Consider the following 22,247-nt stretch of genomic DNA (forward strand, 5'->3'; position numbering starts at 1 on the left):
TTGCCACCCTCACATAAAGTTGCACTTGAGTGAGGGAACTATCACTACCCAAGGGAAGTACCACTGCCAAGGATTGACTTGACTGTAGGGTTTAACGCGCCGACGCAACGCAGGCGATGAGGCGCGCCGTAGTGGAGGGCTCCGGATTAATTTTGACCACCTGGGGATGTTTAACGTGCACCGAAATCTCGTACACACAGGCGTTCTTGCTTTTCGCCTCCATCAGAAAAGCGGCCGCCGCGGCCGGGGAAGCGAACCCGCGACCTCGTGCTCAGCAGCGCAACGCCTTAGCCACTGAGCCACCGCAGCGGGTCGATAAGACACATGACTGGGAAATAAATAGTGGGGCCTCTAGTTCCGTTTTATCGCATCACTTGAATGCTAACATGCAGATAACACACTGATAAAAAATGACTGATGACTACTGCCCAGGATGTTATATGCAGATATTAATGATGAGCTGTCAGCTAGCCATGTAGCTACGTAACAGCGCACTAGTTGCCACTACCGTAGCCAGGATTTAATTTCGGGAGGGGTTCTGCAACACTCCAAAGGAGTGCCAGCCTTTCCTACATCAGGATTTATATATTTGCATGCATGCATAGGGTTGCGAGTCTTTAGGAAAACGGGAGTGGGGGTTCACCCGTCTCCCCTACATTGTGCAAGGCCACTTCTTGTACAGTTCTGAATTAGACAGCCAAGTAGTATGTTGCCTAGAACAACTTATATACACACTAGAGGAGGGGGGAAGAAAAAACATTTCTACAGGTTTCCTTTCCGGCCCCCGGTGCTTTTCTCACATCCACTTCCTGTGCACATCAGTCACAGTGGTGACTTCAACCTGATGGCACTTTACTTGCATTTGCATTAGTACACACTTTAGTGCATTTAAAAAGTACGTAGCGCAGAGATTGGCGAAAAGCTCAGAATCACAGCATAACGAGCAACTTAGTGGTTCTCTGCTGCCAGCTGCATGGTAACAAGTTGTTTTTTCCCTGGTCACCGCGTCACAAGCAGCTGCCCAATTTATGCAGGGCACTGAAATGCAAATTGGCACTAGGAAAAGGCAAATGTCAAATTTTTAATGCACTTGTTTGCAAGTCCCACCACAATACAAAAGAACTTTCTCAAGCTGCTCCACACCTTTGGCAGCGTAAATAGTCATTTTCCCCAGATGCTCTTAAGGCCCAACCACATACAGCGTACTTTCGGCGTTTTCTCACGTCGCGCAAGCGTCAGCGTCGTTCGGCGGCAGCGCGTCGACACGCAGGAGAGGGCGAATAACTGCATGAGACCGGCGAAATCGCGCGCCAGTCGCTGCATCGGCGGGCATTGCTGGGCACGTATGCCATCCTGTTGAAGTCGTTTATGAACAGTTATTGTCGATTCTTGAACTGCAATTATCAAGACCCTAGCTTTAGCCAAAAAAAAAAATCACTTGGCATCTTTATTGCTAATTATGTTGGCGGGCAAATATTGAAATGCTGCGAAATGCATCTCGAGTCAGCATGGTCAAATCTGAACAAAATAAGATAGGATGATAAACGAAGACGCACTTCGCACAACTTCTTTACTTGCTTTAACCTTCATGTTATGTACCTTCATGTATAACCTTCATGTTATGATTTAACCTTCATGTTATGTACCAACTGCACGTTCATGAATTCAAAGTATAAGCAAAACAAATTTCAGCGCTGCTTTGATACTGAGGCTACCGTTGAATGTCATTTGTAGATTAAAGGCAAGGTACTCAGGCACCCTGTCTGTACCCCGTTTAAAAAAACTCATCAAACCTTCACTGCAAAAAAAAAAAAAAAATCACCAAGGCTTTGCTAGGATCTAGGATTCGAACCACGGTCTTTCAAAACAAAAGTCCGGCACTCAACCGCTCGACCACGCCACTCCGGCACTCAACCGCTCGACCAGAGGCGGCGCCCACGAAGAATTGGGTATACTCACTGAGGCTGCCCACGAATAGTGTCGGGTGTGCTTTGTTTTGGTCGTATTTGAGAGATTTGGGCAGTGGTAACGCTTGTTTCTTGTGCACCAATCTTGGAGCCGAGGACAATAATGCTAGTGCTACAAGCGATGTAACCACAGCCTCCTTATTTGAGTCAAGAAAAGCAATCGTAAAACCTCGGTCTCCCCTACGCAAGCCACGGTAGCAACGAATCAAATGGCATGCGCCGCTAGCATTCTGGCGTTGATAAGGCTTGGTCGTCACGCACCAATCTTGCAGCCAAGCCCCATCATGCTAATACTACAAGCGACGTAGCCAGAGCTCCCTTATTTAACTAAAAAAAAAGCTATCGCAAATACCCGATCTCCCCGATTAAAACCAAACAAGCCACAAATGAATAAGCGCTTGCGAACAGAAATAGCTTGCAATTTGTCTCAAGGCAACCGATTACCGCAAGTTAAAAAGAAATTTATTGTTTTCTGCTTAAAGGAACGACCCCAAACCACGAGAAGGACATGAAACCCGGACGCTGCCGCCCACTTTCTGATGCTCCCTCGCGCTGTGTCGACGCCGATATCTGGCGAGCGTAGACATAGACATCGGCGTCGCTCGGGCGTCAGCTCGTGTCGCCATGCATTTTTGGCGACGCGGGACGACGTCGGCACGTGAAAACGCCGAAAGTATGCTGCATGTGGTTGGGCCTTTAAACTACAACATTTAGACAGCAATTCAGCCTATTGAAAGACGAGTAGGCCTTTTTACCTTTGCAAGATCTTCTACTTTCTTGCCAAGAAGACCAGCAACATGCCTCACAAGGCCCCACCTGCGTTCTTTGCACGCCTGGAATAATAAAAACGTGCACGACCGTGTCATACTATGCCAGCATAAATTGGAGTTTGACCTGACCTTTTCATAGAGCTCCTTCAGAAGATGTCTTACTGTGATCACACGGTCACCATCACCCAGCTCCGTGTCCCACTTCAAACCTCTGCCGAAGAGAATGCAAAACTGTACTCAAGCGTGGCAGGCAGCACACAGTTAACACGTCGATAACCCTCCTGCGTGACGGCCTTTAGGGTATTTTGATTGATTGATTGAATTAATGAATGAATGAATAAAACAAACTTCTGTCACCTACCATGCTCTCGTCTGTTGTGAAACACTGTTTCACGTTGAACTGCATTAAAGTGATTAAAATTGTGTGCAGTGAATATGAGATTCTGCGTTATGTCATTCCACATAAAGAGAAAGTTCCACATTGTATTGTCAAAGGTACACGAATAAATGGTGTAGTCACAGGTATAGGTAGACAGCCTTTGGTGAGACTACCGTGGACTCCCATTAAGACGAACTCGGCTAAGACGAACACTATGGCTAAGACAAACAACATTTTTGCTCTCTTGTAACGTCCATGATGCAAAAAACCTTTGCTTAAGATGAATTTCTGATAATATGAACAAATTTCTACAGTACCTCCGAGTTCATTTTAATGGGAGTCTACTGTATTGTCACAAAGTTACAACAGCATCCTCTGCGATACGAGTACACACCCTCACACCGTGGCATCAGGATCGAGAGAATTGAGACCTTCATGATGCAATCACCTGACATTAACAAAAGGCAGCAGCCACCAATAAACAAGAAAATGAAGAAAAAATGTTTTTACTTAGCTCTCACATAACCTCTAATTATCTCAGTAAAAAACATTTCCATATCGATGCAGTGTCAGGTGCTGTGCCACCTATGCCTCCCGAGGCTAGGAAAATACAAACATACCCAGAATAGTAGAGAAGGGGGAAGCTCCCTCTGTATTTTAATTCACTGGGCACAGGACTCGAGGTCAAAGGTTCAGACTTCACAAGAACCAAATCTTTTCTCCCTCATTTTCAATACATTTTTTAATCCATTCCACAACTCAAACAACGTAAAAAAAAAAAAAAAAAACTAATGCAAGCCTGCTTTAAAAACCTAACCAGAGCAGGTGCTTCTCTGGAACGAAAGCTGCAACTTGTGGCAGAGTGCCAAAGTTCAGAAGCATCCAGAAAAGATACAGAAGCATCAGAAATTGCATTACCTATTACAAGTGATGTCAGTTCATCACAATTTTTAGACTGCTAAGACCGTGCTGATGTTAACAAGTTCGCACTGCAATTTAGGACAGAACATAGTTAAAAACGTGTTCATCAATCATTGTGCTGTTCACCTCAGCAGAAGGAAACATAAGTATAAATATTCTTCGATTGGGGCGAGGTTGCACGCCACATTCGTGGCCCTTCCAATGTGCAGGTCTAAGCTAGAAGGACAAAGTGAGCGCTGCCACTCCTCTTCGCCAGACAGGTTTGACGGACACCCCTGCAGCCCCCGGAGGGGAGGGTGCCCAGCAGGATACGCACTTGTTGAGCACGAGGCAGTGGAGGATGTCGCCGTGCTCCTCGAGGGAGTCGGTCTCCTCGAGCAGGCTGAGCAGCTCCTGCTCGGAGACCTGGTCCATCTGCAGCGAGGAGGCCAGCAGGGCTCCGCCCGGGGAGGCGCCCCCAGCCCCCGGCTGCTCCACCAGCTCACACAGCTCCTCCTCGTCTGTGTCGTAGGCTGGTGAGTCCCCTGCTCCCGCCTCGGACAGCGCGGGCAGCAGTGCCTCCGACTTGGTGCTGCTCGGCTGCTGCTCTGTGGGGTCAGGGGGAAAAGGTCGTGGCAGCTTCAGCAGGTGGGTGATGCGCACTTCACTGCAACCATAACTCATGGGCTGGAGCCTCGCGTGTCCATCACTGTACCACATAAACAACACCTTACACCACTGGTTCCTCTCTCTCTCTCTCTCTCTATTTTTTTTTTTTTTTTCACGAGAGAATTACTTGGGAACAACTTTCAATGAAGGTGCCTCCTCCATTATAATTCAATGTGTTACAGTACCACAACTGCACCGAACCTTCGTCACGTGCATGGGGGGGTTGTTGTTTTAAATAGCTGGAGCACGTTATTAAAAGAGGAGATTATGGAGTGGTGTGCACGCTTCTGCTACTAGGGTACTATGTTGGGCTAGTTGGTGGGAACCGAACGTACTGGAAAACAGCGCAAAGACAGAACTGTGAAAAAGATGAACACGAATGGTCGTGATTGTCTTTCTTACAATCCCGTCCTTGCGCTGTTTTCCAGTATGTTCATGCTTATCATATGTCGTTTCACTGTCATGAGAAAAGAAGATAATCATGGTAATTTGCCCTATTGACTAAGGTTGACTGACGAACCCTTGGACGATGGCTCCATTGGAGGAAATAAAGCCAGCATCAAACGCTAACAAGTCCCACTGTCTGCTTCAAAAAGTACTTCTACAAAAAAAGCTATATCATCAAATCTTGGTTCATATGACACATTACTGAGCTTGTTAACCCCCTTTTTTAGTTACTAACACGATTTGTAAACAAATAGTAAAAATGAGACCTGCACCCCATCCCCCACACCTGTTTTTTTGAAGCTTGTTGCAGCTGACTGCAGCTGAAAATGACACCCAGTGTACAAGTATTTTTTCCCAGACTTTCTGTTGTAAAAATCAGGTATTCTCCCTGAATATAGAACCAGGTATCAAAGCACCACGTAAACTTCCAAACAACTTTGCCAGAATTCCTGAATTGCACTATTTTAGTACCTGAAGTAGCCCATTGCCATGTGCTACGCCCTGTCCATAGTGCTGTTTTTACAGATTGTAACGATGTACCAACCAGCCCAATGTTTCCTACATGGAGATACCATTTTAGTCAGTTTTGGCCAACTTTATTTACCACAAATGCAAAACCTGCTGTTCTATTCAAACTATTCCTTCTCTTATTAATCATATAAGCAAAACCAACATTAAATGGCAAAAAGAAATAATTGCTGAAATGAACTGAGGCATAAAATAAAGCACAAGCTTCATCTATATAAATACAAAGCAAAGGTTCCAACAATAACGGGTGAAGATCCTAGTGAAAGCAAAATCCTATCCAAGTATTATCTAGTTACCTTTCAAGCCTTGTTTTTAATTCAAGATTCAGGCTATAAATTCATTCATTTGGTTGCACTAAGGCTAATCATTTCCACTAGGGTATGACTACTAGTCTGACAGTAGTTCTCGTCCGCATCTTATTCCCCTTTTTTTACACTGCACCTCATTCAAAACAGGGAGCACCAGGTGGGTACTAATCAGCCATAAGCATCTCATTACATCATTTCTTCTAGTTCATTGAGTCTTAAGTACAACAGCCCTGATGTCATGGATGGAGACCAATTATTACAACATGTATTGCACTGAAAAAACTCTCCCCTTTGGCTCCCCTTCAATTTTGTAAATGAAAGTGTGGCTTCTTCCCACTGACCCTCTCTTCTGGGCCCAAATCGGACGTTTGACTCTACTGCAATTTTGCAGCACCTAAAACCAAGAGACAAAGCTCATTTTCCACTCTAGTAGGAGAAAACAGATATCAATTACTAGACAGGTGACAAGCCTTTCCATTTGATGTCACCTTGTTCCAAAGAAGAATGAATGGGAGAAATGTCTCGTTGGCTATGTCTGAAGCGCAGCTACTGTGTCATTGTTGACCAATGCAGAAGAGATGACCATTGCATGCAACAAACTTTCGCACACAAGCAAGCCTGAGGCTCTCACCGTATGTCAGGAAGTTCTCCACATGGATGGACCTTGATCGCTTCACAACACCCTTCACTCCAAGCTTCCCCCGGCTGCCAAAGGCTGAGGGGCTCCTGGGAGCGCCGATAATAGACTGCCTTCTCAGGAAAATGGAGTCCCTCCGCACATCTTTTCGGCTGAATTCCTTATTCAGATATTCCCTCAGCTCAGCTGGGATGCCTGAAAATCAGAACTAGCTTTGAGCACAGGCACCCACAGGTTTCTTACCAAGAGGAAATGGCAAAAAAATGACGACGTGGAAAAGGGACACTCCACTTAGAGAAAAACCGAAATACAGTGCATTTCTAAAAATTGGTTTGCTGACCCGATACAAGCAACTGAAAATCATTTGAGGGGCCTTTGACCCAGCAGTAGACTACCAACGGTAGCTGTTTATAATTATGGGGAGGTGGAGGAGAGGGACGACTGCATTTCTAAAGCAATTTTAAGCAAAAAATAACAACTCTGGCCTCTGAATTATTCTTAGAAATGCAACAAAAGTTATTTTGCTCCTTTGATTTCAGTCGCAAAAACGACTGTTGTTCAGGAAGAGCCTTGACTACAGTGCCACAAGAAAAAAATAATGTAATGACACCATGGGCAAAAGTGTAGTTGAAATGTTCCACTGTTATGCCGAGATACAGGCACTTATACTCCTATACAAAATCACAACTCAGAAATCTTTCTTCAAAAGCGTACGTTCTGGATGTCCTTCCTCTTGGTTTCCAACAAAGCTCAGGCTTGCTATGCAGGAAGTGCTCACAAACTCCTCCAGTGTGCCCAAAAGAACTCTAAAAGAATAATAGTAAAGGAATACCTTTAAACCCACACATTCACTCCAGTTTCCAAGCACATGCTACAGAAAAAGGCCATTGTTAAAAGTCACATACCGGGTACCAGTGGTATAGCCACTTTTTAGCTTCTTAATTGTTGCTATGACCTCTCCAGGAATTTTCCCGTTATCTGCAAAAAAAAAAGACAGCATCAGATGCAGCATTCGAGGTTGTCCAAAGCTGTAGTTGGGGGCCATTGTTATGCCAGAAGACAGACCAAAACTGGGACATCCTCATTTTTAAATGTAATCGAAGATTACACATGTGCAAAGTGTCACTTACTTCAGCTGTCAGTTAATTCAGCCTCATACTGAAGTCGCTTGGCTGCTCGATTAGGTCAGATGCTAAAATTGCCCATTAATTCTTCTTACTGCAGTGCCATGTTTATTTTTTTTACACACATTCCAATTCTTACTTAACATGTTCTTTCAAACAGCCTGTTTATTTCTCAGAATATCCCTCAAAAGTCACTAGCTTTTGGGCTATACCGCTACATTGCTAAAAGAAGTAGTACGTACTGTTCCTGCAAACAGCATTAAGTTACACTGAGAAGAGTAACGACTACAAGAATGAACAGTTCCTGTATGCAGGTGGCCCAAACTGAACAATAAAATTACATTCTTAACAAATCAGTTAACTTAAAATTTTAGCTAACATGAATGTTTTGTAATTCCCCGGCTGGTGCCTATGTAACACCAAGTAGGCTTTCAGCATGGGCTCCAGACTATTCAACATGCCACTTGCAAAGGTGTGGGAGAACAATTTTACTCAGATGCACATCCGAGCTCAATATGAAACTGTGAGCTTCTGTGCGTGGCACAGAGCCTCACCTGGAGGCCACACTTTGACGCAACTACAGTTGATGTAAACTTAGAGGAAATTCAGCATGGGGGGTTTTTTGCACCAAAGTGTCCCCTGGGCTTTGACGAGTGCCATAGTGGAGGGTTAAATATTACCAAAGACCACCCGAAAATCTTGAGCATGCGTCGAAATCTCGACGCATACATTAGTATTTTCTTTTTGCCTCTACTAGAAAAACAGCCGGTGGGGTTGGTATCGAACCAGTGTCCTTGCGTTCAGAAGCCCGCCTTCCATCTCCCCCATTAGGGAAAGGGAGCACAACTGTGCTTCGCGTGTGTCCCTCACTTAGCCCCGTCGAGAGGGACAGTTCCCATGTTTTCTGTGCAGATTTGCACTCCCACAGCTCGTTCCACTCCTCATGTTAATGGGAAGCAAGAAGAGACGTCACTGCCGCATATCCCAAGGAGAATCATGACCCCACTTACTATATTACTCCTCAACACGCGAGGAGTGGTGCAGTTGAAAACTTTTCACCATGTAGCGGACACAGCAAGAGATAGGAAAAGAAAGCGTCAACAAAGATGCAGGAGGCGGCAGCGCTTCCCTATGGACAGAGGCCTGATGCAGTGGCGTAGATCCTTGAAAGTGGAATTGCCAGCGTAGGGGTACACACACACAACGAATATGGCCTTTCCACCAAGGTCGAGCACGCTCCTAAAGTGCAGCGACAACGGCTCAGAAAGCAGGTAATCCACGCAGGAGATAGAGACCGGAATATGAATAAAACAAGCTTCTATAAAGATACTACAGATGGAGGGATCACCCTAGACACGGCAGTGTTGCGATTAGGCATGCATTTTTGAATGGAAAATGCAAAACAGTGGCGCTGTAGGGGCAAAATGCTATGATGTACCTGTACGCCGACAACGGTAAAAGGGTTCAAACCCTTTCTGAAAACCAAATTCGAATGCAAAATAAAGCAGCCATTGCAGCAATTTTTTAGTCAAGTTATTTGCATAGCCTAGCATAGGTATATATAACAAAAAATTTAAATCCACTCGTGTTTCTAGAAACAATGCCTCCTTAGACTCCTGTGTCACAAGAAGAACAGCTAGTCATTATGGCATTTAATGAATTCTCTTTCTGGATGACAAGCTTCTGAGCTTGCATTTATGTTAGGAAACAATGTTTGTATATATTGGCACTGTTTGGGTATGCCATCCTTTTGGCATAAGGGAGGTGTGCAATAAAATTTTCGGTACTGTACTTATGTCGAAACGGTAACTTTTTGCCACACTTTAAAAGCTCGAGTTCATGGGGTTTCACTGTATGTACATTGGCACCTGAACTGTATGGCCCTGCATTCAACTGTGGGCCGAGTGCAACACCTGATCAGTCATTTGTTTGTGCAACAGGTATGCACATGTTCACAGCATAATCATGTAAAAGCTCTTCCTGCCTAATTCATACATATTACAAAAAACAATTTCCTAAACCCTGGCCTGCTTACAATAAAATCTTTTTCACAGGGTGCATTTTAAGACTGTATTGCCGGATATTACACTGCTGCAATCCCCTGCAAAAATAACAATAAAAATTACTGCTCTTGTGGAGCCAGTGGAGTTACTAACAGGGGACACTGCTAGCACTGCAAGACTGGTAACCGGTGCCTCGTTGCGGCTTGACACAAACAACACCAACTTTTGATTATTTTGGAAGAATACACACACAAACAAAACACCACCCAAACAGGATCAAAAACGTGATCTTTAGCAAGATATACGATGCAAACACGCCAGTTTCTTGAGAAACAAATTTCTTTTTGTGACAGGTAAGCAAAAACTAAGGGCTGGTACTTCTATTGTAATCAGCATTAAACCTGCAAATAGATATGTTTTATTTTTTAGAAGCAATGCATGCAGGTGCAGTGCACATTGGAACAGGCAGAGAAGTGTGCTGTTTTGAACACTTTTTTGCACCTGTGTTACAAAGGAAATCCAGAACCTTAATTGGTGCAAAACTTGGAAGAAGTGAAAACCATTTTGTGGCCCCACCACAAACTATCACAATGATGTCACACTAGCTTGAAATGTAGTTCAATGATACCTCAGCCTTAGAATTTTGAATGCTCAACTATTCCTTTGTTCTTACCAACCGTTCCTTTGTTCGCGAACAGTTTATAAAGGTTAGGTTTGCTCGCTATCTATAAACGTCGCCCTGTGAACTTGCCAGCATGTCATCGCAGCCAGTTACCCAATCACTGAGGAGGTCAGTGCAAGAAAAATTGCCCTTTTGAACAAATTCATCTCACAATAAACTGGATGCCAATTCTCCAAATCAACTTAAACCAAAATACAAAATACAATACATAACTCAAAATACAATTATGTTCATTAATTAAGTTAACCTCCAGAAATGTTTAGGCAATGTTGCAGCTGTCTTCAAAGTCCCTTTAAACTCTCACTTAAACAAATGTTTCAGCAAAACAAAAATTAGTAAAATCCTTGCTGATGAACCACATGATGAAATCTCAACAGCTTTCAGTTGAACAAATCCTAGCAGGATGCGCATTTTCATTCCAATTTTTTGTACTACAGTTCCTGTTTCAGGATGTGCCTTCCTTGCAACACAGCTGCAAGCCATTGTGCGTAAAATAAATTAATGTAACAAAATTTTTGCCTCAAATTTTCATTTTTTATATGTTGCAGATTACCAGGTACACATAAGCTTATTTGCTGGCGCTGGACTGGGAGTTTTTGTACGTGCCTACTACAGTAAAAGCTCATTAACTCAAACTGCAAGGGGAAGGGAAGCCATCAAAGAGCAAATTATTGAAACTCCAAAAAAATGAAAGTGAAGAATAACAGTGTACTGTGATGGGAAGCAATAGGGCATTCCAACACGTTGGTGCTTAAAACAGCCCGCGATTGCAGTCTGCCTTTTGTCTTTAAAGGCGACAGCCAGCACTACTTGCTGTAACAAGCTAATGAGCAGAAAGCCTACTGTTCTCCTTACTCGAAACTAAAGAATAGAGGCGGGCGGCCTTCTAATCTGCCAAGACTTCCGAGTAGATGGGCACACTGATGCTTTATTCTCCTCCTCCTTGCTGTCACTCGCAGCGACTGGTTTTGCACTTCTGACATGAGAAACAATGTGCTAATCTGTCAGTGCCCCACATGCCACTGCGCTCGCATCCACACTGACATTGTCCGCAGAGAACACGTCTTTCAAAACGTACACCATGAGGTTTCCAGGTTGGTTTTACCCAATTTTACCTCCTCAATCCACTCTGGAGGCGATGCAACCTCGTGTGTAGGCAGCAGGTGCGAACGTCTGGCCATTTGTCAGGCACCACACTGCTGGTGCGGTGGTGCGTAGTTTGAAATTCGTGGAGACTACTCGCATTCGAATTAACAAGCTTTTTTATGTATAGAATTCTATGGAGCCTGGCCAGATCAAGTCGTAAAGATTGAATTACCCATAAATTCGAATTTTTTAAGTTAAAATTAAAGGGCTTTCACTGTATTCGAACTATGTTACCGACTTCTGCGAGTGACCACAACATTTTACGAATGCAACCAGAAGCACAATTTTGGAGTATTTCATGGCAAGTAAGCCTTTGTAAACAAACATCACAAGAAGGTGAAAATCCTCAAGGCAGCTTCTTTCATTCCTCTACTGTTGCACCAGGCCACATGAAGATCTTTAAAGACAGGTTTTCCGACATTTATGGATTTTGTAAATAAAATGGCGCACCAATATTTTTCCCAAGTGGCATAAATTTTCACAAGGCCTACTTTTCGCGAGTTGAGGGGGACTCGCGAAAACTAGGTCCTCATGAAAATTACACTGTTCACAGTACACTGAAATACTAAGGCAGCAAGAAATGCTAGATTTTATCAAAGGTCATGAGTACCCAAAATATGCATGATGCCCCCATTAGTGATAAAAGCCCGCATGATGCTCCCAAGGCTTACATTTCACTCAACTCTTTGATAATACATGGTGTCAGCTTGTTTCATTCGATGACATTTCACTCAAACAACCTTTTCCTGAGGTCCAGTTAAATTTGTTCAGGTGAAACTCCACAGCAACACTGGATTTATACAGCGCAGGATTCTTCTCACACAGACTAAAAAGAGCAGAAGGAATAACCAAGCTTACTCCTTTTTTTATTTTTTTATAGAGTAAAAAATATTTTGAAAGGTGGATTATGGCCTCACTGTACAACACTGAAAGAAAACTGGGCACTTTAAACCCAGTCACAAAGCTTCAAGCAACGAAAAAATAAAGGACATGGACCAAGCTGGTTTTAAGGTTAGTCCCTATGTGCTACTGATTAGCCACATGCACAGAGTACTCGTTAAGAAATATCCCCTTGGCTCAAAGCTCAAAGTATTACTTTGAGATTACTGCGACAGCCAAGGCATGATGTGCACTCACTCCTCACTCTTCAACCTTTTCTTGACTGTATTCAAGTCATCAGGGGCTTGTAACAGCAATGTTTTGCACAGTGCTTGCAAACCCTTGACAACAAGAAATGCCACTTTTATGCAGCACAGTGTGCTTATTAGCAACATGTGGAAAAGTACAACTACATGCCCACAGCACCCCAGAGCGTGCTCCAGTATTAACAAAGTAAAAAGCAACTGACGGAGAAGATCTTGTGAGACTGGTAAGATGACCGTTGGCCGCCCCAACATCCGCCAGGCTGTTTTCAGGTAGGCCACCTCAGTCTTGAATGTGTCGACAAGGAGGTCCGTGTCGGAGGCCAGGTAAAATCTATGCTGATCTGCAAACTGGAATAAACAGGCATCATCTGCATTATGCGCAGCCAAAGACGACAACCTAAAAAATGCCTGCAGCTTACACGCACCCACAGGAGGCAACTCTATGGAAACGGAGCATCCCATACGAAGTGCAGAGACACTCCTGCGGCGGTGCTCACCTGAGGAGTGAACACCAAGAGGGAATCCTTGAACAAGTACATCTTGCTTGTGCTAAGAATGCCCACATCTCGTGACTGTCGTCCACTCAGACTCAGTTTGGAGCTTCGTCCTGAAAGGCACAGTGCAAACACAGGGCTCACTTTTACAGCAGAAGAGGAAGTTGGGCTGGTTGATGCAGTTTACATGTTCGTACACAGGCATTCGTACAGATATGGGGAGTCAGAATAAACACAATTGTGGCCAACTTTTTATAAGAAACTGAAAAAAATGCATTCAATCAACTGACCTAAATACGTATAAATATGCCCCAGAACTCTTGCTGGCAGCACTTCAAAGTCGGGGACGTCTTGTATAGTCTGCACGAATATCTCATGGTGCATCAGCTTTTCTTGGATTATGTGGTCTTCCGCAAGAACAACCACTGCAGGAAACAAAAGTGGAGAGAATAATCTTTGCATCTTGCCCTTCCCTTTGATTACGAAAAAGCAAGGAACAAACAACAGCAAGCAACCTTGCACCACCACGTCGGGCTTTTTCTCAGAGGCCAGCCTGCGATTCAGAGGGTCCAGTTCGCCAGGGACTATAAAGCCCTGGAAACAAACACAACCAAGTGAGATAAGAGATGTGAAAATGCGGATGCAAAGAAGCGGACCTCACCTCCTGCAGGAGCCTGCCAATGATAAAGAGTGACTGGGCCCACATGAACGGCGTCATGCCCACATGCACCCTCGGCTGACTGTGAGGGTTCTTGTACTCCGCTTCCACCTGCACCACAAGACGTGCCCCCGGCCTCAACCAAAGGAGAGCGGTCCCCTAACTCCCACAATGCATGGAGCTGCAACACTGCCAAGACGCGTATATGCATCTCTGTGCAGCTCACCTTGTCGGCTGGCACAGCGTACATTTCTGGCACGAGCTTAAGCCCGTCTTCCGTTCGAAGAAGCACCTGCTCAAGGGCATCGGAATATTCTTCTACCTAAGTAGCAAGCATACAAAGAAGTCACATACATAAAACCCAGTTTACACACTTCTAAAAAGGCTGAACGACTTCTAAGATATGCATCTTGGCAACAGCACGAAAAAATCTGCTACAACATTTACAAAAAAAAAATTATAACCCCCTTCTCTCCGGAAACAGAGCTGCACGCAAAGATTGGCCTCAGAGAAAATGAAAACGACCAAAATCGTAACGCAAATTCAAGAACCTGCTTAAAATTTAAATATTTTCAGTGGTTTTGCGTTTTTAGAATTTACAAGTGTTAACTGCCTTTTGTGCATTTAATAACTTGACATTCTACAGCCTTAATTACTATGGTCTTGAAGAATATAGTATTGTTATGCTTTGTAATGGCCATACAACTACAATGGTACAGACAGCCTCCAAGCTATAACAATGGTAACTATAAAACTTTCATTTACCTCTAAGCGTTCCCCTCGGAAGCAAGCGTCGATCACCAAGTAGCAGAGAAACAGTGGCCACTCGCATTCGATATTCTCAAAGTGTTGCAGCTCCCAGGACTCATAGTACAGTCTACTGGGATCCTGTAATTGCGCACGCAGTTAGAGGTCAAACCTTTAAACAACAAGTTAAACGTACGTAGCGGGTAGATTAATTTTTTACCTCCTTTGCAGTCTTGTAGCCATCTCTTAAAAATCTCTTGCAGCCGTAGTTTCCCTACAAAAAAATGCACATAAAAAGGAGACGTGTATAATACACACACACACACACACACATGTACACACATATATACAAAGTTTACTGTAGATCACTTTTTAATGACAAGCATAATATTTCATGAATTTAAACAAAACCCAAGTTCTGGAATCTTTCAAGAGTAAAATGTTTCACCAGCTGGAGGGAATAAGAAATGAACAAGATTAAAAAAAATCTTTGTTTCCAATGTCTTCAGTATTTAGTTTCTCGTGATGATGATGATGTTTGGTGTTTTATGGCGCAAGGCCGACGAGGGCAAAGAGCGCCACAGTATTTAGTTTCTCAACAATCTGTATGCCTTCCCTGACAGCCAAAGCGTGTTTGCTGCAAGTGACTGTCAAATTTACTGGTTTGGCTGAAGGCATACAAAATGTGATGAACTACCACATCAAAGGTAGTTGGTATGGGGATTTTTCAACTGGATATTTTGCTCGAAAACCATGAAACACAGCACAAGATGGCTGCACTTCATTTATATTAGGTAGACTTTAGGCAGAACAGTGAAACCCTACTACAAATTTCAGATTAACGATCTTTTCATATTGAAATATATTTTTTTCCGATCCCACATCAAGCACCTAAATTTTCCTTGCAAAAATATTTCAGTGCTACAAATTTCAAAACAGTGATTTTTGAGCAAGTACATGAACAAAAAAAAATTTAAGCATATTATAAACTGATCATGCATCTCCCTTTTATCTTTTTCCTTGACCATGTCTGAGCTGCCTTAGAAATATTCACCAAATAATTTCAACAAAAGAAAAATTTCACGCACAGCTGCGCAGCTTGCAATAAAATCACAAAGAGCCCGCCCCCCCCCCCCCTCCCTGCAGGTTTGCGTTAGCAAGCAATTATGAGTTTGTGTGTTCAAAGCCCACAGTACCTTGAGTTTTTGCAGAATGCTTTTTCGGGTGAGAGCAATGAGCTCAGGATCATCCACAGCAAATGCTGGGTAGCCAATCACCGAGAGCAAAGCGGCGTCTACTTCCTTGGAGTTGGATTCTCGTGGAAGCATGGACTGCAGCACGGCCTACAGGACAGACCAAGCATGTAGTGCACATTCAAAATGCCTGCAGTAGAACTTCGGCGTGTTCCAAACTGCACACGCAGTGAGGAAAACACTCACATTGCACTTCTGAGCCTCGTCTGCCAAGACGTGAATCACGGAAAACGGCCCTCCTTTGCCACCAAAGAGATCCAAATCATCCAGTGCTTGCAGGGCAGCCTGATTTGTGGGGAGAAAAGAAACAACACCATTAGTAAATCAGACCTCAAGGCTTTGCTAAGTGAAGTTTAGTGTTTGGCCAAAGAATGCACTCATGGCACATTCTCTGATCCCTTGTGCGCACAACTCCACCGCGACTGAATACTACACCTATCTTAGATGGCCAAAAGATATGAGGAAAACCTAAAATATGGCGAGTAGGATATCAGTGAAAGTTGACAATCAATGCATTCAGCTTAACCGAACCCAGAAAATGTGGGCTTTTGTTAATAACACCAACGCTATAAACGAAGTCTTGGTGTTGAGTTCGCAAAGTAAAAACAGACCGACTGACTTCATGAGTAACTGAATCAGCATGTGAATAAATACCTGAAGTTTATAGTTATGAGTGCGTGTTTTGAGCGTTTATTTTTCGTAGAATTCTCTGCCTTCCAGTGATTATTTTTACCAAGAATTTGGAGTTTATCATGGTGCATTATTGCTAATTGTTGAAATGCAATGAAGTGGTGCCAAGTGTTAACTATTTCATGCTTTTTCACTTAATTTTTTGCCCCCATAATGTTGCACAACTCTATGTTTTCCGGATAAATCAGAATAAGCAGTAATTTTAGCGTGGGATATTTTCCAACTTTTATAAGTTTCAACAGAAAAGCCAAAACCCTACTTCGAATTCAGTGAACCTAGGGAACCATGGATTTACAGTTAGCCATGACCCTGAAAGAGTCAAAGCTTCCAGATAGTGAAAAAATACTGCCCGTGCTAACGCACAATGAAGGCAGGCAGGCTCCTCATGAAATTGGCAAAAAGAAATTTGTGCACAAACAGAGCTGCCTAGACAACACTTGTGACACCAGTCCCAGAATTTCTCAAATAAAAGTAACATAGCCAGCGCCTAAGTAAGTGTGCTGCAAACACTCAGAGACAATGACAAAAAATACCAATATTTTAAATTAGGTCGTGTTCTAAAGACATTTTGAAAAGGTAGCTGATGAATAGTGAAAAAAATGCCCGACTTGAGCATATGTGAACCAGCTTTCGCATAAGCGAGGTAGTCTGAGATGAATGCAAAGACTCAGCCAGTTGATAAACAAATCAGTCTATACATGCCCAACATCTATTAGGGCAACATGAACGCTAAGCTTGCGCAAAGGTACTGTGCTAGGTCACTTTGATGTGTTCCTGTTGCAGTACTGTAAACTGATTGATTGATTGTAGGGTTTAACGAGCCGACGCAACGCAGCCGATGAGGCGCGCCATAGTGTAGGGCTCCAGATTAATATTGACCACCTGGGGAGCTTTAACGTGCGTTGAAATCTCGTACACACGGGCGTTTTTGCTTTTTACCTCCATCAGAAAAGCCGCGGTGGCCGGGAATCAAACCCGCGACGTCGTGCTCAGCAGCGCAACACTTCAGCCACTGAGCCACCGCGGCGGGGTAAGTACTGTAAACAATGCTTGTGACGCCACTCCAACAAAACGGGAGGAAGCAAGATGCCAGCTGCCCTCATTCTGTGCGGGAATGGCTTCCTTTCATGCTTTTTTTTTTTTTTGCTAATTTTCAACACTATAACGGGCGGTTTCAAGTAATCTTCGAATGAACACTGCAGAAGCTAAAAAGAATGGGGACAGGAAAAGTGTCAAGGGCTATTTACAGATGCAATAATATGGGCAGAAAACCACTCGGATCCACACACAGCACAAGGTGCAAATTTGACGTAACGAAGTCTTGGTAGCACATTACTTTTAGCAATATACTGCTCATCCGCTCGTACATGGCAGCATGATCAGACAGCTGTGCATGAATGCTCGGTGCCCTGCACATCCCACCTAGGGCTGCCACCTGCCCGGTTTTGGACCGGCCCAACCGGTCTTAAACAGCAGGCAGGTTGCCGGTCCATACTTAAAACTGGCCAACATTGGCCGGTTTTTTGGCCCTTATGCCGTGATTATGTCCATTTTGGCATTTTATAAGCATCAATTCAACAACTAAGACAATAAATATGTGTCGACAAGCTGCGCAAAGACACGCGAGCAGAGAAAATATGCAGGCGAGCGCGCTGCCTGAGATCGATGGGGACCTAAGGGAGGAACAAAACAACGAAATGCTGCTGTTGCCGTCAGCAATTGTGGTTACTTTTCAGTGAAGCACATACAGAGCAATAATGAAGTTCTCAATCACTTTCAGTATAAAGGTTACGTTGATTTCTCTCTAAGAAAACGCTAAAATAAAAGGCACTGCACGTCAAAAACACGCCGTCTTTTTTTCAACACAAATTAAATATTCTATATACACCCCCCCTTGAAGGGTTGGTCTTTTTTTCGGGGAAAGGTGGCAACCCTAATCCCACCTGATGCATGGGGATGAACTTTGTGGGGAACAAAACCAGAACTTTGCAGTAGCTCAGAAATGTGAACATGAATTGTTGCAATGCATATGCACATGCACATTTTTTTTATTGTAACACCTCGCTTGCATTCTGTGTTTATTTGGTTTGCCTGGCAACCTCGTCTTCAAGGGAGCATTTTCCAACCTCACTTCAAGTGCAATTTCAACATAACTGCAGCGCAACTACCTATGCCCAAACAGGGCCATTCAGTGCAGTAGCAGCATTTCTGCCTTGGCACTGTTTGGCAGAACTGGCACATCACTTTCATCACTGCTTCAACCTGCCAGCAGCTCCAGCCAAGCAGCCATGACAAAAAGTTTCGAAACCTACTAAGCAAACACAATCAAAAGCTCACATATGATTATTTGTTAACAATGTGCAAATATACATATATATATATATATATATATATATATATATATATATATATATATATATATATATATATATATATATATATATATATATATATATATATTTATATATATATCAGTGTGTCGAACCGAAAAAAATACTGGTTCGGTTACGGTTCTGGTTCAGGCGAAATCATTTCGTTCCGGTTCGACAAAATCCCGTACCAAACCGGTTCGCGAACCGGTTCGGGAGCTTGAACCAGTTCGCGAACCGGTTTGATGAGTTATCACTGAAATTAGAAAATCATTTAGTAGTTTAAAACGAGTCAAATAAAAATACAAACAAAAATTCAAAGTGCTGCTGTTCCCTAAGGGCAGTGGCACAATTGCAAAGCAAACTTTAAACAATTACGAGATATTAGAAAAACAGATGAAGTGGCGACGATTTATCACCTACTTTCTCGCCCAGACTTTATGTTGTCCTAGCGACTATTCATAAAGCCACCACCAAGAGATATGGCGGTGGGATATATTTTCTGCCCTTTCCTCTTTTTTTGTTAAAATCGCAATCGTCGCTATGGGATCGCCCCTCACACTAACCTTGAAGCCTTAAAGGGACCCTGCAACACTCTTTGAGCAGTGCAAGTAAACCTGCGCGACGTTTAGATTACACTGCCAGGAATACCTGAGCCAAATATTACACGTGCACGTGAAGCGGTGAGCGCGCAAATCGATGTGAAAGACGCGGAAAAACCAACCGCTCTCTCTTCAGTTGTCCTCATTATGCAACCCCTGGCATGGCCTAAGGGACGTCACATAGGCCATGGCTGCCCGATCGGCTGTCACTGGTCAACTTTGCGGCTAGATTCTCCCATTTCCATTGTCGTCATCGCTGTGTACGAACCTCTTCTATGCCTGAACCTGTAGGCACAGTTTTGCCGTTTCTTTTGTGTTTTGAGTGCGCGCGGAGTTTGAGTGATGAGCTCAATACTTCCCTTTCAACGGGACCACTCGACTACAAACGTTTATTGCTTCAAAAACGCCCTATCAGCCCGAGCGCGCACTTGCGAGCAGGCACCCATGCCTGCTTTTTTGTGGCACCAGACCGGAAATAGGCCCCTCCGCGTTGCGGAGAAAAGGAGAAAACTACCTGGCATGTGATATATCGAAGGCCGCCGAAGAGAACACCACGAGCCGCCCCGCTCTCCGGGAGAGAGTGCGCAGCTTTTGTCGCGTTGTCCGCGGTCGAGTTGAGAGGGAACGATTATGCACGATTTCTCATCGCGCGTAGTTTCGTTAATTGTGAACGGATTTGCATAATTCTTGCGGGAGGAGATTTCTGGGACAATAGACTTTATCCCAAAATACATTACTAGTAGTCGATGGCAAGTGTTGCAGGGTCCCTTTAAGGGGGGTCATCTCTCTTAAAACTATTTATTTTAATTTTTAAGTAATCTCTGTAAAACTTGTCAGCCTTGCTGCTTTTCCCCCACTGATTTCAAATATGGCATTATTTTTTTAGCTGGTAAATTAGTCCCCGAGATAATTAGAGGTAATTAACCATTTTTGAAGGAATAATAGACAAAACAGTGTTGGTCATAAACCTGTAATCTTTACATTTTCCAACACCATGAACCTTGGTGAGTGCAATAAGACAATCAGTTTTTTGATGCATCGCTTGGAACTAATTTTACAGCTCATTAAACCTTGGTGGCACCAGTGGAAGGAACCATTTACAGTGCCCATTTCAAACACTGAAGTTTAATGAGCTGTAAAATTAGTTCCAAGTGATCCATGAAAAAACTGATTGTCATAAAGATCACAGTTTTATGACCAACACAGTTTCGTCTATTGTTCCTCCAAAAATGGTTAATTACCTCTAATTATCTCTGGAACTAATTGACCAACTAAAAAAATAATGCCATATTTGAAATCAGTGGGGAAAAAGCAGCAAGACTGACAAGTTTTGCAGAACTTACTTAAATATTAAAATAAATAGTTTAAAGAGCGATGACCCCCCTAAATTTAGGTCTGCGTACTGGCACGTTCAAATACCAGCGCTTAGTACCAATGGCGCACATTTTTTATATTTACAAAAAAACAGAAAAATCCTACAACAAGCACGTAAATACTACTAATGAATTAGATTATTTTGTCACCCTTAATAATTTGTTAGCTGTCACCTTATCGATAGTGTAAGCCACACTTTTGTTAAAAGTAAGCTTTAGTTAATGCTCAGTCATTGCATTATTGCTCTGACCACTGCAATTCTTTTTGCAGTAGCTATACCGGATGTGTGCATTACAATCAGTATGTCCTCGTACCGCCCGAGCCCCGGCCATCGTTCCGTGTACGACACTGCGGAATCTTATAACAGATTGTTACAAAATGAAAGAAAAATTTGACACGCGGAGCATGAGATGGGACTTTTTTGGGTAGACGCTCTTTAATTCGTCTACAGCAGTACTCCCCTCCGGAACGAGTAGCAGTAGAAGTAATGTAGCGAGTTGGGCAGTCAGTACAAGTGCACCTTCGAAAAAAAGCAGACCTAAAAGAGGCAAAACTGCAGAACAAGTAGAAAAGATGATCGCTGGGTGAGTAGGACAGTGTGAGGTACCGGCCTGCCTTTCTGCACGTGTCATCTGCTTTATTACTATTTCTGCTTCCAAGACAAGGTCGAGGGCTGCAGTTTCTTGCCAAGGTATTAAGTGCGCACTTTAACAGTTTTCCCTGACATGTCTGTTGTTATTTGCATCTGTAAAAAATGGAACTTGTCCACTGTACTGTCCTCAGAAACTGACCACGGAACTCACTTCCTTCGCATTGATGACACGTTTGGTTGTGAAAGGCAGGGCAAAGAAAAATATAGAGCAATATCCACATTTTGGTGCTTTTTTTTACTTATTCGGTTTTACTTACTTTTTTCGTAATATTTTAAAACAACGTGATTCGCCTTTTCTTTTGTTGTGTTCCGTGTAACACATTTTTAAAAAAACTGGCGCATTTGATGCCCCGTGCTATATCTTTGCTCCGAGGCGCAGCTTATGTTGCAGGCCGGCAGACTAATTTTAACCAGCTGGTGATATTAAACGTGGATCAAAATTTCGATAAACGGACGTTCTCGATTTTCATCTACTTCAGAAAAACGGTCGTGGGGAAGGAAGATCGAGGCCACTTGTGGTCAGCAGCAAACGGCTTAGCCACTGAGCAGCTCCTGCAGTCACACTTGTCAAGTATTAACAATTAGCAGGTGTCGGACCTTTTAAACAAATTATGAAATGCAAGAAGTTTGCACACATCTTGTGTGGGCTTTCGCTGTTGCGCAGTGGAGCACTCCTGCAGCCTGATTGCTCCAATAAAGTCAC

General features: G+C 43.4%; 1 protein-coding gene across 3 annotated transcripts in view; it reads right to left on the bottom strand.

The window, feature by feature from the left end:
* Positions 1 to 22,247, bottom strand: part of LOC144152136 (putative phosphorylase b kinase regulatory subunit alpha) — a 113,949-nt gene that overhangs the window by 20,298 nt on the left and 71,404 nt on the right. For all 3 annotated transcript variants that reach the window (XM_077683352.1, XM_077683358.1, XM_077683367.1), the window contains 16 exons: positions 16,044 to 16,142; positions 15,801 to 15,947; positions 14,825 to 14,878; positions 14,623 to 14,745; positions 14,084 to 14,179; positions 13,861 to 13,968; positions 13,715 to 13,793; positions 13,490 to 13,624; positions 13,203 to 13,312; positions 12,909 to 13,053; positions 7,511 to 7,583; positions 7,320 to 7,411; positions 6,600 to 6,800; positions 4,354 to 4,624; positions 2,867 to 2,948; positions 2,723 to 2,800 (listed from right to left, as the gene is read on the bottom strand). In XM_077683352.1, the coding sequence (XP_077539478.1) occupies positions 2,723 to 2,800; positions 2,867 to 2,948; positions 4,354 to 4,624; positions 6,600 to 6,800; positions 7,320 to 7,411; positions 7,511 to 7,583; positions 12,909 to 13,053; positions 13,203 to 13,312; positions 13,490 to 13,624; positions 13,715 to 13,793; positions 13,861 to 13,968; positions 14,084 to 14,179; positions 14,623 to 14,745; positions 14,825 to 14,878; positions 15,801 to 15,947; positions 16,044 to 16,142 (1,893 nt within the window). The remainder of the gene's footprint in view (positions 1 to 2,722; positions 2,801 to 2,866; positions 2,949 to 4,353; positions 4,625 to 6,599; positions 6,801 to 7,319; positions 7,412 to 7,510; positions 7,584 to 12,908; positions 13,054 to 13,202; positions 13,313 to 13,489; positions 13,625 to 13,714; positions 13,794 to 13,860; positions 13,969 to 14,083; positions 14,180 to 14,622; positions 14,746 to 14,824; positions 14,879 to 15,800; positions 15,948 to 16,043; positions 16,143 to 22,247) is intronic.

Source organism: Haemaphysalis longicornis, unplaced genomic scaffold (genome assembly GCF_048455015.1).
Source record: "Haemaphysalis longicornis isolate Haplotype H1 unplaced genomic scaffold, Haemaphysalis longicornis Haplotype H1 scaffold_1, whole genome shotgun sequence".
NCBI lineage: Eukaryota > Metazoa > Arthropoda > Arachnida > Ixodida > Ixodidae > Haemaphysalis > Haemaphysalis longicornis.